The sequence below is a fragment of the Camelus ferus genome, chromosome 13, assembly GCF_009834535.1.
Source record: "Camelus ferus isolate YT-003-E chromosome 13, BCGSAC_Cfer_1.0, whole genome shotgun sequence".
Lineage (NCBI taxonomy): Eukaryota > Metazoa > Chordata > Mammalia > Artiodactyla > Camelidae > Camelus > Camelus ferus.
The window spans coordinates 63,333,509-63,348,843 of NC_045708.1; the positions used below are offsets into that span (position 1 = coordinate 63,333,509).

General features: G+C 37.7%; 2 protein-coding genes across 2 annotated transcripts in view; one reads left to right on the forward strand and one right to left on the reverse strand.

The window, feature by feature from the left end:
* Window positions 1–442: 442 nt before the first annotated feature.
* GNG5 (G protein subunit gamma 5) lies at window positions 443–7,819 on the reverse strand. Its single transcript, XM_032494679.1, has 3 exons — window positions 7,635–7,819; window positions 3,875–4,019; window positions 443–664 (listed from the first exon to the last, which is right to left on the reverse strand). The coding sequence occupies exons 1-2, from the start codon at window positions 7,713–7,715 to the stop codon at window positions 3,894–3,896; spliced, it is 207 nt and encodes a 68-aa protein (XP_032350570.1). The 5' UTR covers window positions 7,716–7,819; the 3' UTR covers window positions 443–664; window positions 3,875–3,893.
* A 112-nt stretch (window positions 7,820–7,931) lies between these two features.
* SPATA1 (spermatogenesis associated 1) overlaps window positions 7,932–15,335 on the forward strand; it is an 83,055-nt gene continuing 75,651 nt past the window's right edge. The window contains 2 exon segments of the mRNA XM_032494680.1: window positions 7,932–8,063; window positions 14,688–14,859. Of these exon segments, the coding sequence (XP_032350571.1) occupies window positions 14,824–14,859 (36 nt within the window). The 5' untranslated portion in view covers window positions 7,932–8,063; window positions 14,688–14,823.

The window sequence follows — 15,335 nt, forward strand, 5'->3', positions numbered from 1 at the left end:
TTATGAATTGTCTCAGGTGCTGAAATTTTTCTTATATTTTATAATGCAATTCTTATGTCTAGTCTGTACTGTCTTTATTAGGAGACCCATCTATTGTGAAGCAAATAATTTTTAGGTATAATGGCAATACCCCACAAAGGAGTCTGTTAGAAGTTAACTAATACCAAGTTAATTAGAAAACAGTTAATCCTGTAAATAATTCATGAATAGAAATTAGTATTGTTAAAAGCCTCTTCCTGACCTTAAGAGTTAAGTTTGGAACTTAACCTTTAATTCTCTAGCAGTCTTGCATAATGTATGGCATAAAGTTGTGTGAGATGAGATGGGGGAACAAACACTAAAAACTTAACCCCTGAATACTGATGGGAAAACTGTCATTTATCTTAGGTGTTCAAAACAAATTAATACATAGTGTATTTAAACCAATAATTAATCAAAAAACTTTTATACTAAGTATTTTATTGTACGCTGCTGCCAGTGTATATAAAATAATTAACCTTGTGAATAAGAAATTCATGAAAATTCAGAGAGGTAGATGTCAAGGACTGACAAAAGTAGAAGTTTGTATAGTATGGCACGTGTTACAGAGACAGGCGTTTGTACAGGCTTCAGATTTAGCTCTGCTTTGAATAGTCACTGGTTCATGGAAACTGGTTTAGAAAACCTGAAATAGGGAAAAAAAAAAAAGTGAATTAGGGTAAAGTACCAAAGAACAATAGCTTTTTTCTGAATAGCAGTACATCTTACATTACTTTTGGTGCATTCACTTGAATGTCAGCTTATAAAAAGTGCTTTCAATTAAACTAAGCCTGTTTTTTTTTTTTTTTTAAAGCAGACATCACAGGGTTCTGTGGTGGGGCGGGGGTGGATGAGAAACAGGACAGAAAATGCCTGTGGTGTAAAATGTAGCTTTTCCTTAACTTCTAGAACCGCTCTAAAGTATATATAATTTATAGTTTATTAGTAAACATGACTTAAAGATGCACTTGCCAAGTTCACTGCCAAAATACACTCTGGATCCTAATAGAAAAAGGTTAGTATAAAACTCTCTTGAGAAAAATGTGAACAACTCTAGAAAATGAGCAACAGTATTGAGGAGAGCAAGATGCAATCACTTCTATTTACCTACATAAACCTATACACAAAGAGGAATGTGTACATGGATACTGACTATAGCAGTGTTTTAATAGCTAAGAACTGGAAATAGCCTAAATGCAGCTCAACAAGGGAATGGATAAATAAGCTCTGTACCTGTGATGGAATACTATACAGCAATCAAATGACCAAACAATCTATGGACCAATACAAATCTCAAAAATAATGCAGTAATAGTTATTCCTTAAAAATTATAGCTTTAAAACTATAAAACACAATAAATACATGTAGTAAAGGTAAAAAACATGAGAATAACAACTTCAGGGTAAGTTATCTATATGGAAAAGTAGAAAAAGTATCTTTAAAAATTAACAAGGTAAACCATTTAATTCAGGATAGTAGATACACAGTTCTTTATACTTATTTAAAAATGTGTTACTTCATTAATAAAACATGTTCAAGAAGCATTAACACAATCAGTGGTGAAAAAAGTGTTTAACTTCAGTTAATGTATTTAAATCAGTGCAAATTACAAAAGCAAGATGGGCAGAAGATAGTAGCCTGAGGTCTGTTTGGCAAGGGCTTAACAAAAAAAAAGCACTGAAGCTCCAGGTGGAATAGCTAAGTTTAATATTGACAGTAGTTATCAAGGTTATTAAATTTTAAATGTCATTCCTTATTGAGTAGTTTTACTTCTGGAAATTTATCTTAAAGAAATATGTAAAGTATACCTGGATACCAGGATATTCACCTCAGTGCAGCCTCATGTTTGGAAACCTCAATATTCGATGAAGTGGAATATAACTAGGTTCTAGTACAATCACAGGAAATCTCATTTACAAAGACAATTAAATAAGAAAATTTAAATGTTTCTAAAAACACAATGGAAAAACTGCATGCTATGATCATTATTTTTAAATATTTTTTTTCTCGTAATAGGAAATGTCTTATAAGTGGTTAATTCTGGGTGTACTAATCATGGTAACTTCTATTTTCTTTGTACTATCTGTTGCTAAATTCTCTATGCTTTTTAAAAAATTATATAAACTATTTTTTTCAAACTGTGAGGTTAAAGACTCAAATAGATTCTTTGCATCCATGCCACTTCATGTGCCTAGGACCACCAACATCAGTAGAACATGGGCCCGTATAAGAAATGCAGATTTTAGGGCCTCATCCCAGACCTACTGAATTAGAATTTATGTTTTAACAAAATGATTTGTAGGTAACATTCAAGTTTGAGAAGAAATGCTTTTACATGCAAATGTTCTTTTCCTAGCCAAAAGTTTCAAATCATAATATCCACAAAGCTGTGGGTTTTATAATAACTGCCAGGATTAATTGGTTTTATTTTACTTTGAAATCTGGGCTCTTATCCCAGCCATATTTTAGCCTTGAATCAAGTCATTTAAACATTTATCTGTAGACTCCTATGAAATGAAATTATTAACAGCCAGTTAAGAAGCCAGGCCTCTGAACAGTATCTTGTATAAAAATCAACACTTTGTGAAGAGAATACAAGAGGAACAGAGGTTTAAAAACCTTTATTAAACCATGAAAACATGAAATTTCCAAAAACTGCCATGAAGAATTAACACCATCAGAAGCAAGGAACTATATTACATTGTTAAATGTGAAGGTGCTAGACTGTAAAAAGAATTACTTCCTTAAACTCAAAGGTGGTTTCCCACCCTGTGTTTCAAAAATCTTAACCAATCATTGTATTTACTGGAAACATGGTGTACTTATACAGGCTTCCTGGACACTCCCAAATCTACAAAGCTTAATTAGGGAGGGCACAACTATGTAACATGGTATTTTAGGAAGCAGCTTCCTGGATTCTGAGGAGTCAGAATGTTTGTAAAGGGTGTGTGCTGTACACAGAATAGCCTTTTTTTTTTTTTTAAACTATTTTGCTTCTCATAGGTCAATATGAGTAAACATTGTGACTAAAATCCTATGGATTTGTAAAAAGTAGTACCCTTGGGTTACATTTTTAATTGTCCACATCATGTCTTGGTCACATCTCTTTTGGCTTAACATGACACATTTTCGCACACATTGACATTTGCTCTGAAGTACACGTTAACATATAGAAGTATGCCTTAAACCAGCCCATCCCTTAGTTTTTTAATCCTCTGAAATCCAATCCACTCTCTCTGCCACCATGGATTTATATACTTTCTCTCATGTTTTATCTTTACCTAACAAACAAGAATACAAGTAAAACCTGTTATTCCGCACTCCAAATGCCAGCACCATGTCAGCTGTTCAGCTATGTCCTGAGTTTCTCTCTTGGATTCACAACTCCCAATTCTTTGCTATGCCGTTCTATTAGAACATCATAATTAATCCCAATCAATTGATGGTACTTTAAAAGTCACCACCATGAACACTGTAGATTTTTTTTTAAATGTCTAAATATTTGCTAGGTATACAAAAGTAAAACTAGTATTTGAAGACTCCAGAATACGCCGTTAAGCCAATGTTATAAAAGGTAACCTGGCTTGTCAGAACTGTGAAATTTTCTAGTAACTCCTATATCCTCTATGGTTATTAAATCCTCTACTTAACCCTCCTTATAGTAAAATAGAAACAATTAGTCTCTTCATGACTACTAAATCAGCAAATTTCATCAATCCTCACAAAACTGTAAACGAAGTGCCAAACAAAAGTGTACAGGATGATCTTGCTCAACTTACAAATGCTGCAAAGAAAGAGACTTGACTAGTTATTCCTACTATGTGGGGTTTGGTTAGTTTAATTTAAGGAAACTTACCTTACAAAGATTTGTTTTACTACAAAAAGGAACAGACTTTCTGGGGTCTGAAGGGATTCGTACTTGAAGACACTCCAGTCAGCAAGGGGTCATGTTGCGCATTCTGCAGACAGAACTGTTTCAAATCTGCAGCAGCCTGGGAAACCTATATATAACAAGGCGAGGGGAGGGTGGGAGGTGGTGAGAATGTTTTATTGAAGGTTTTCTCAAATCTTCAAAAATACCTGCCTATAAACACTTCTCAACTCGAAGAAGATACATACTAATTGAAGGTCAACAGTCATATACTGAGCTCTTATACTTAAAAGACTGCACATAAATAAAACTAGTACAGTGTAATTGTTTACCTGTAAAGCACAGCACATCTTGCTAGTTTATTAATTAAAAGGCTGTTCTAGTGTAATCTTGAGAGTACTCAACATCTTGTTTTTTATTAAAAGCAGTACATGGGATATTATAGGTTAAACAGAAAGTGTTAAAATGCTAGTAAACTATCACTGTCTTGAAAGCAGTATGCTGGGCATATGCTACTCTGAAGGAACATCATGTTTTAAATCTGAACCATTCGGTTTACTGTTTTGAAATTATGCACCATCAGCTATTTAATGTTACAGAACTGGACAGTGACAGTTTCTGCTCACGGTAATGTGACTGAAAGGATGCTAGCAAACTTCAGTTTATTTTAACAACCCTGCTGAGCAGCCTGCCTTTAAGGAACTGTATTTGTCTTAAATGTGATTTAATTACTTTGAATATATATATATATGTATATATGCATGCAGTGCCATTCAAACAGGACTAAGGAACTTCTATGGCTTAACAGTTATTTTGTTTATATCATGTGTCACTTAAACATTCTTACTGTTTGTATATATTCTGGTAAGGTGTGATGCAGGATACCAAAACAATGAATAGTTCAGATGTATAACATGAATGACTAAAAGATGCCTCAAATAAATACAGTATCCCAACTCCTGAATTGAGGTTTTGGAAGATGAGGAAAATAATCATTTATTTTATTCTCTAACTACCCTTGAGGAGGGTAGGAGCAGGTGTCCAGTCTGGCTGGGTAATATTTAGCCTTTTGAAAGGGAGCTAAGGGCGTCACAAATGCTTTCTATACAAAGAAATCTTGCAGATGACAACCGTACCCCAGACATTAACTTGATAAAAGGATCCATCATCATGAGATGAATCTAAACTCTTCTCGGAATCTATGTTTGGCTTATACACCAGTACAGGGTAATGAGTTCCATAAATTTATTTAGTAAATGTGAAAAGTAGCTTTAAATACCTGGTACCAAGTACTACAGCAAATGGCCACCCTGCTCCTTGCAAAGGTATAGGTACAATGGGGAATGGTGGTATCACTTTCCACTATCTTATAACGTGGTTTCATTCATTCACACTAACCAGCAGTAAGGATACAGTAAACTGTATTTAATTTTCTGCCTAAAGTGTAGATAAGCTCCAACTTAACTCCCTTTCACAAACTTCTCACCACCCCTATGTGCTGAATGTAACTGTAGGCACTGAGAATATGTTAAGAGCAGCCAGGTCCCTGCTGTTATGGAGCTGGCGGTTCAGATGAAAAGACAAGACAAGGTGCTCTGCAAAAAAGAGTGGTTTGTTAGATCACGACCTAAGGGAAGGTGTCTGTGAAGAGGTGACATTGAAACTGAGATCTCAATGACAAGAGATCCAGCCAAGTAACCATCAGTGAGAAAATGATCAGTGAGAAATCCAAACAGTGGGGAGAATGGAGACAAAGCTCTGAAACTCAGACAAGCTGCTAGCCCCTAAGGCACTGTAACAGTCACCATCCACTACGTTGAAACCCTATAATCCTGGCATAATTATCAGTGTCTTCTTTCACTTTCAAATGTGTCCTGGGTTGGGAACAAATGTATGGTTACCCGACACCTGGGAGTTTGTCAAGCATTTGTGATCATTTCTATCAACTACTCAAACATGGATGTTTAAAAAGTAAACTTGTGCTAGTTCAAAAGTAAAATGTCACTAAAAAAAAGCACCTAGCAGTCATGGGTAAAATAGAAACACAAAATGAAATTGAACTAACCACATTTTGCAACATGTCTAAAGAAAAGCTCATTTGAAGTCCCAAGATGGGATACCTCCCCCCTCCTTGCTACACACTGCCGTGGCATCAGACAAACTGAAACTTCTGAAACCCAATCACTTGTGGTGGCTTTAATGATCCTGACCAAAAGCTTCCTAAGTATAGGAGGCAGGCATCAGACTGGGGAGTTACTGGAGGCGCTAGGGTTTTCATGGAAAAGTCCTCAGAATACTTTAGTATGGGGACTTCACCTCATTTTCTTTGGAAAGTAGGGCTAAAAATCTCTGCTTTACACTGCTTTCAACCCGGTTTTTTTTTTTTTTTTGGCCCCTCACTCCATTTTTTTCCTTCCTGAGCCAGTCCAATCTATGATAAAGGCACACCTGAATGATAACATGATTTCAGAGTTAAATCCAGCCGAGACTAACCATAAATCGCTGGAATGAGGTAAGGATCTGGAGATTAGAGAAATGGATTCCAAACAGCGATGGAGTTTACAGCACTTAAGGGACAGGAACGGAGGGGAATCCCACCCCAAGCCTGATGGGAATTTCCCTTCCCTCCTGAGGTAACCACAACTGAGTAAACTAGATCCCTGACATTTCTACTTAAGGAAGTAAATGGGAGACGATCTTACTCCACAAACAATTCAAAAGGAAGTAAAAACTGGCCTAATCAGTAGAGAATCAAATCATATTGGAAACTGGCTATTTATTTCAACAGAGTGCATGATTTACATTCTTCTCTGTTTCTTTTTTTAATTACAAGAAGTGTCTCACATGTAAGATGACTTGCACCAGAAAGAAGCTAATCTACTCAGGATTTTAAAAATCAGGGAACTTGGAATAGCACTCGAATGTCAGGTTGTCATATCAACGCACACAAAAGGCTTTTTCCCCAAAGTAAATATCCCAGGGCAAGGTCAATGCTAACCAGACGCCAAAATAAATAACACTGGTCCACCCTAATTACTTTCTCGGATATGCGGACCAGTAGATACCCGCAAGGTCAGATCACAGCAAACTGTGCCAAACAGATACTGAAATGCAAGCTTTGTACGAGGTTGTACGGGGCACCGGTGGTGACCGGAGACACTGGGAGCGTTTCCAAAACATGCTTCTTTAACTTAAAGTTACACAAGAATTCGTTTTCAAGTGTGTGTTCGGTGAGTCACAGGAGCTGGAAGTAAGAATCTTCTACTGAAGGGAGTGGATTTGGGAAAGTTCTGACCTGAAAAGGAAAAAACTTGTGTTCTGAATCCAAAGTCGGATAAAACCCTGTCGGGTGACAAGACTCGGGGGAGCTGGCAGACAGGGCGGGGAAGGGTGCGGACGGCGCCTGGAGGAGCAGCTGCCGGCGAGGCCAGCCGCGGAGTCACCGCGGAGGGAAGAAGGGAGGAGGACCGGAATGCGGAAAGCCGCCGTTCAACCCCGGGGCCAGCCCGCCTTGGAAAGTCCTGGGGCGGAAGGGCGCACAAACCGGCCCCCCGAACCACAGCGCCGACCTGCGCCGCTACTTCTGTAAAGCTGGCGGCCGAGACCGCCGCCGCCGAGCGGGCGCCCTCCCCAGGGGAGGCGAGAGCCGGACGCTAGCGGCGCCCGGCCCGCCACCTCGGCCGCCGGATCCCACCCGCCGCCTCCTCCGCCCTCCCCTCCCCCTCGGCTGCCCGCCCCCGCTCACCTTCACGCGGTTGAGCCCAGCCTCCAGCCGGAGCTGTTGAACCACCTTCTTCATAGCGGCGACGCTGGAGGACCCAGACATGGCGCACCCAAGAGCCAGGCAGATCCGCGGTCCGACGGTGGGTCGCTGCTGGGTCCGCGGGGCCAGACGGCGAGGCGGGGCGGGGCGGCGCGAAGCGGCGCGGCGGGGGGCGGGGCTCGGAACTTTGTCTCTAAGTTTCCGGTTCTTTGCCGAGCGGCGCCACCCTCGGTGCGCATGCGCGCTGTCCTCCCGTTTCAGCTCTTCACCCGGCGGGAGCGCGAGCCTCCAGAGGGCGGGGGGGGGGGGGAGAGCTGGGAGCCAGAAGGGGCGGAGCGGACGGTGGGCGTGGCAGCTGCGGATGCGAGCGCGACCGGACGCCCATCCTCTCTGCCCTCCCTCTCCCGAGAGGTAAGGAGAGAGCTTGTCGTTATCCTCCGAGACCTAAGAGGGACTCTGAAGAGTACCGGTGAGGGAAGTCAGATGCTTCGGGGAGTGTGTAGAAGGCCTGATGGCGGGGCGACCCGGAGGTTCCCGGTTTCCTCACGGAGTTGGCGGCAGAGGCTGAGGGAAGGGGAGAGGCGAGCCCAACCTGGAGTAAGAGCTGAAGTACGGGCTTGAGTCCCTGACACTCCACCCGCTTAGAGACGTGTCTCTGGGTGACCCGAGCCTGTCCAGCGGGCGGCCCATCCGCAGCCCGCTTCCCCACCGTCGGATCCGCGAGACCGAAGGAGGGCGGGATCGCTGAAACCGACCGAGGGAGCCGGGCGGCGGGGAGCTGGGGCGCCGGTCCGCTAGAGGAGGAAGCGCCTTCACAAGGTTTGACTTCTGTCGCCTTTTCCTTCTTGGTTGTCTGGAAGAGGTTGTGAAGAAGTCAAGATGCTGGCTGAAGAGTATACTTGGCTCCCCTTGTCCGTTTCATTTGGGGGATAAACGCTTATTGTACTTTAAAAAATAAAACTTTTTAGTTTCGAGAAAGTTTGCTCTCATATTTCAGTTGTAACTTATTACCTGCTGCTTGAAATTGAGCTTCAGAGGAGTTTTCTGGAGAGAGGCAGTATGATGTAACCAAGCAAAAGAGGCTCAGCCAGTGCATGGTTCACCCATGGGGACGTATGTGTTATGTCACAGCGCTTAGAACAGATGATTCCTAGCTAGTCTGCTGGGACGGTCCATCAATAAATACACTGATGTTTTCTAGAAACATGAATAATTTCACCCTTAGTGCATTTCAATTTTTTTGTATCATGAGAAAAATTCATATATAATGTGCCCTATGCTAACAAAATCTAACTTACAAAACAGTTTAAATCTTTTCACAAAAGTGTACACTTACTTTGGTATTTTAGTTAAGTCGTACAATGAATGTAATGACTGGGCCTATAACCAAGGTTTGAAATCTGGCTCTATCACTCACCTTGCTGTCCCTGGGCAAGCTACTTAAACTTTGCTGAGCCTCTCTTTCTTCATTTTAAAATGAAATAACAAAGCTTGCTTCCCAGAGTTGTTTTTGAGAGTGAAATAAAATTATATATGTAAAGAATATGACAAGTACTGCAGTAAATGTTACTTCTCCCTCTTCCCCAGTAGTATTTCAAATTATTTCACCTTTGGTTCCTTTTGACTAATCATACTCATACTTTACAGATTTGTACAATTAAACATAAATAGCTTTACTCAAAGAATGTTCCATTTTACAGTAGTTATAGAATATGCCTCTAAACTCTAAGGTAAGAACTGTGAAATGTTGGTGCTAGGAGGGGTTTCAGGGAATGTGTATGTAGTCCAATCCCCTATCTGTGAGGCGTGTTGAGGAATAAGCAAAGCCTATATTGTTTTAGCTTAAACATTCTGAAAAGAAAAAGTTTTTTGGTTTTGCTTTATTTTTTTAATTACTGCATAGACCACAGAGTTTGGACTGCCATCTCAAACTAGGATATTATCTTAATTTTAACAGTGTCTGATAAAGGATTTAGTCCAGGATAGGAAAGAAGGAAAAAAAGCATTGCATTCATTTTAAGGTCAATTGCATCTGAAGTGATTAACAATAAGTACAGTTAATGCATTACTTATATCTCATAAACAAGCCATTTTCTTTGAGTTTCCACAATGATTTAAAACATTTCAAAGGCCTTATCAACCTTACAGACATGGAAGTCACATTTCAGATGGTTAAAGACAGGCCCTGTTGTAAAAACGATTTGATACCAAGACATTCCTTATAACAATGTATGGCCAGAAAACACAACCAAGAAATCTGTCATTTTCTGTTTGTCAGCAGAGCACAGGCAATTTAAATTTACCTAGGATCTTCATCTTATTTGATTAGTACCCTCCATTCTTTAGTTCACTAGATCTAAATTCAGTATTTGAATGAATAAAATACTTTAAATTTTAAGTGCCTTGCTTTATAGTTTAACTAAAAGCTGAATCTCTTTAAAGATGAGACTCAATTCTGACTTCTTTCACAAAGAATTTGTTTACACTACTCTTAATAGTCACCAAGCAAATTGAGGTTTGGAAAGGATGGGTGACTTGCCCACTGTAATGTAGGTGGTTTGTGGCAGAGACAAGAATAGAACTTATATCTCCTGATTTTTATCCTATTATATGTAGGTAATGTATTTGTTTCCATGGAGCTGCTCATATACTGGAGTAACAATTAGATATCATAGTTGGATATGGAACTATAAGGAAACTTGTTTATAAGAAACAATACAAAGACTTATCTAGTAAAAGTGTCATAAGACTATTTTTTTTAATTTAAGTATAGTCAGTTACAATATGTCGCTTTCTGGTGTACAGCATGATGTCCCAGTCATGTATATATATACATATATTCGTTTTAATATTTTTTCATTAAAGGTTATTACAAGATACTGAATATAGTTCTATGTGTATTTTTAACTCAACATCTATGCATGTGTAGAGATATTATTAAATACCCTTTAATTTTAAAATTTCCATTTTTTTCTTACTACCTTTTCTAGTTTTCCCCTTTTTTTACTGAAGTATCGTTGATTTACAATGTTGTGTTAGTTTCTAGTATACAGCACAGTGATTCAGTTATACATATATATATATATATTTTTTTTCATTATAGATTATAGAATATAGTTCCCTGTGCTGTACATCTGTTACCTTCCTGTTTACCTTTCATTTCAGTAGTTATGATTCTGGTCCAGGAAAATGATAGAAGCTATTTTATCTCTGTGCTTTGTCCCATCTTGAAAGTTTCCCAGAAGGTATGTGGAGAATTAAAAGACTAGTGTTTCTTTCATCACTGGACATGTGCTTTCAAAAACTATCCCTTCAAAAGGAAAGACGATGGGGGGGGCAGGGAATGTATTCCTTCCACCTCTTCTTATAAACCCATGCTATGCTTTCACCCCATGTTAATGACATCATGTTGACTAGTACTTAAAATCAGGAAGACTGAGATAGGGTTTTGTTTCTTGTGTTTAAATATATTTGAACCTCAATCATTTTACTCTTTTTCTATTTTTGGAATATAAACTTTGAGATACTCTGTAACCAGACATTCAAATACCATTTACCAAGAGAAACATTATTGTAATGTTTATCCTAAATCAGGTTTAATGCTGGACAAGAAGGTATCTCTGTCTCTCTGAAAACTTAGAAATAACTTTTGAACAGAACAGAGGCTTTTTAAAAAATGTCCTGTTATTGTTTTATGATTATGAACATTAGACTTTCTCAAAAGACCTTGAAGGGATGTATGAAAAGAAAACATATTCTATAATTCCTTTTCAAACATAGATTCTAATTTCATATTATTCTGTTACTTTCTGGGAGACCTTCACCACCCTAAAATGCCCCCATATATACTAATAAGAATATCCCAAACCAAGACAGCTATGCCATTTGTCTACGCTAGGGCCTGTACGGAAAGCAAACTTCATTCCTCTATTGGAAGGACTATAAAATGGCTAGGAGTTCTGGAGTGCCCTCAATTTAATCTATTTATTAAAAACTTTCTTAATTCATTACTTTCAATGAATTAGGGAACCTTATTTACAAGTTAACCATGAACTAGACAGAATTCTTAAGACACATATTTAACCTGAATTTATCCTGATCATATAGACGTCATGCCTTGGTGATTTAAGAATCAGGAATTATATCAAAAAGAACTTTAGAGCTACAAGGAATCTTAGAGTCCAAGCCACTCAATTTACAGACTAAAACAGGCTTAGAGTGAATGAATGGTCTTACAGGTTACACAGGACTAGAAACCTGCTTCTCTGCTTCCCAATCCATTTCCTTTGTATAAGATTCTACTATATTGGTATGATTAAACATAGCCCATTTTAGGTTTCCAATTTTAGTATTATTTAGGGTTTTTCTAAAGTCCACTGAGCATGTCTTTGTATGCCTCATTATCAAATAAAACAGGAAATACGAATTACCATAATCCTCATTTCTAGGCGCTGAACAGTATTAGAAATTCTTAAGTTTGATTTTCAGCTCTGCTATTGACTCCCAAAATCATTTTTAAAAAGTGCAGAGAAAGCATGATAGCTAATTCCCTTTAGAGATTAGATCAGAGATGGCAGATAGGTGATATTATCTACCAGCAGTTACTCCCTCCCAAACCCATAGTTGACTATATACTCTTGCCTACTGAGGGCTGATGTGGCCTTGGAATCCTTTCAGTAACTCACTTTTATGCAGCCAGTACCAGTTGCTGGGGTTTAGTATGCAAGATAAAGCCAATTTTCCATTCCCTGCAAAGTGGCAGGGAGGTCATAAAGCAAAAGTATGCAGTGAATGAAAGACTGAACCAGAACCCTAGAGTCACTTTATCTTTGGCTATTGAGCTGTCAGTCTTTTTTTGTTTGTTTGAATTGCCATTATTTTTTCATTAGCCAATTAATAATAGGCAAAGAATTTGAAAATCCCAAAGATTATATATTAGGAATTAATACTCAAAATGTGATTTGGTTAGGATCAACTACAGATTCTATGCATGCCTAAAAAAGACTAATGAAGCCCTTTTTGGTTTTGACAGCAAAGATTTACTCTAGTTACCTCACACAATGAAGAGATTATTGTGAAGATCAACACAGAGCAGTGGTGGAGTAGTGGAGATAGTTATTCCATACAAATCCAAAAAACAGGAACCGTTGTCCCCGAAAGGCCAAACTGGGAGTCCATGCAAGGTTAGGGACCTCGGCAGCAAAAAATGTTGACTCTTCTCTCTAATACTTATCTGTAAACATGAATCACCTATGAATCTCCTTCATTTACTTCTCACTACCAGTCTACTTAGTCATCCTCTCTAGTCTTTATCTCTTTTTCCATCTTTGTTTACAAATGGTAACTCTCATAACATGGGCTTGCCTCATGGCCATGACACTGCTTCATGACTTCCCTTTCTGCATTCTTTTTGCTTCAATATCTACCAACTACATACTTAAACCTTGAATTCTTCTCCCAATTCTAATTCCTAAGGGCTCATTTTTTTCATGACAGGTCATTTTATTTGTCTCTGGCTGGCCAAGATTTGGTCTTTAGTATTGACTCAGTCAGAAATGACAAAAGGAATTGTCACTCAAAACATGGCTTCTTTGCTGTTCCTTTAGAAGGGGTAGTACAATGGGACAGTTTACCTTAGGATAATAGTAAAGCAGGTCTTGACTGATCTGTCTTGAGTTTGCTTAATTAAAAATTTGTTCAGAATTAAAATAACAAGCTTTTTTAAATTGGTGATTATTTTATTTTTATTATTTTATTTTTTACTTTATTTTTGAGAGAGGTACCGGGGATTGAACCCAAGACCTCACGCATGCTAAGCACATGCTCTACCGCTGAGCCTATGCCCATCGCCCAAAATATGAAGTTTTTAATGCAGCCACAGAAATCAAAAGTTCTTGTCTCCCAGTTGGCATACTAGTTAATGAATGCCCATATGCTATATAGATTATTAACATTAATTCTTATCTAATAAGGAAGTTACCGTGTATGTTTGAGTTGTGCTTTGTTCAGGTTCATAATAGAGACTAATATTATTAGTACAGTGTCAGAAAGAACCTGTGGATTGATACAGAAATGAAAAGATCTTAATGTTTTCTTAAAGTACTAATGTATTTAAAGTAATGTTTGAGATGTTTAAAATGACTGATTGCATTTTGTTTTAATTATTGTAAAACATTTATATAGGAAGTAATTTGTGAAAATAATTTGATTTGAAATATCATATGTCCCAAGATATAATCTTTTAATTTTGATACCATGAGATCAATTGGTGGACTCTGGTAAGATTCTCATAGAGATGTAATCAGTACCAGATCACAGGAATTTTAAGGTTTGTCAGATTTAAATCACTATTTTAATATAAAGCAAAGTAGAAAAATGCTTTGAAATCTTGAAAAAGCTTCTGCTCTGCTGTTAATGTGATAATGTATCCTTAAGGATTGTGCCACTTTGAAAATTCTGTTTTTGTGTAATAATTCAGCTACTTTATTTTTCAACTATTATTATATATTTATATACTTTAAATTTTATCATGTATTCTTGTAAACTTCCATAAAATTTTCTGAGGAAAACCACAAATATACACAAACATACCCTGATATACTTAAAGACTGGCATTTTCACCTAGAATAATTGTTCACATTTATTATTGAGGTATCCAAGCCCAGGAAGAAATTCAAATGGTAAAACAATTTTCATCATTCATCAGCCATTTGTATAAGTTTAGTCTTTCCACTTCTGAAAGTATATTTCTACTTTATGTAAAATACTATGGATATTTAACCTTTATTTTTGACCAAGAGAAAGTGAATTATTTAGAATAACAAAAAAGAGTTCTGGTCACAAGTCTATTTTAATATAATTTACCACCACTTAGTTGTATAGGATGTATGTTCATTGTGATGACCAGCCCTATTTACTAGTAATATGTCTTTTTGAATTACTATAATAAGATTGTGTGCATATCTAAGTTTTCCATTTTGAGTCTATTTGTAAAGTCTTTTGTGTTTTTCTTTTTACTTTTTGAACAAATCAAAGACCAGAAATGAGTGGAATGCTATCTTAAACAAGTCAAAAATCTGTTACAACTTTTATTAAATACTACTTAGATGAAGAAAGATTTTAAAAATCCTGCAGAATTACAACTGATTACCCCATTCAGACATTGGTAAATATGTCCCTCAATCCAAGTCGACCTTCCTCATCAGAGGTAAGAAAATCTTTTTATACTAAAATGTAAGAAAAATCCTGCTAATCATTGTTTTAGAAAGGTTTTGATAAAGCAAAAATATGGGTTATGTAAAGTGTTAGGTATTAACTCCACTGTGAACCAAACTTCATGTATCTCATTATTTGATTATAGCTCTTGTATCTAGCTCATTTATCTCTAAGTACCCTGATTACATTGGGACCTCCAGTACATTGATCCTATCACTTTTTTTTAATTCCTCAGCTCGGAATGCCTTCCACAGCTGGCTTAAATACCATAGGGCAGTCTTGATCACTCTCTTGCACATACTTTTGACTCCTTGCCTTCTCTCATTTCGCTGTACTCCTTGTCAAAACAAGAACCCTGGTTAATCTGATTCTTTCACCTATTCTACACCTAGACGTACAGTAGAACGTGGCTGGAGAAAAACATACCAACGTAAGGACTATTCTCACTTTAAATTAATGACCATGAAT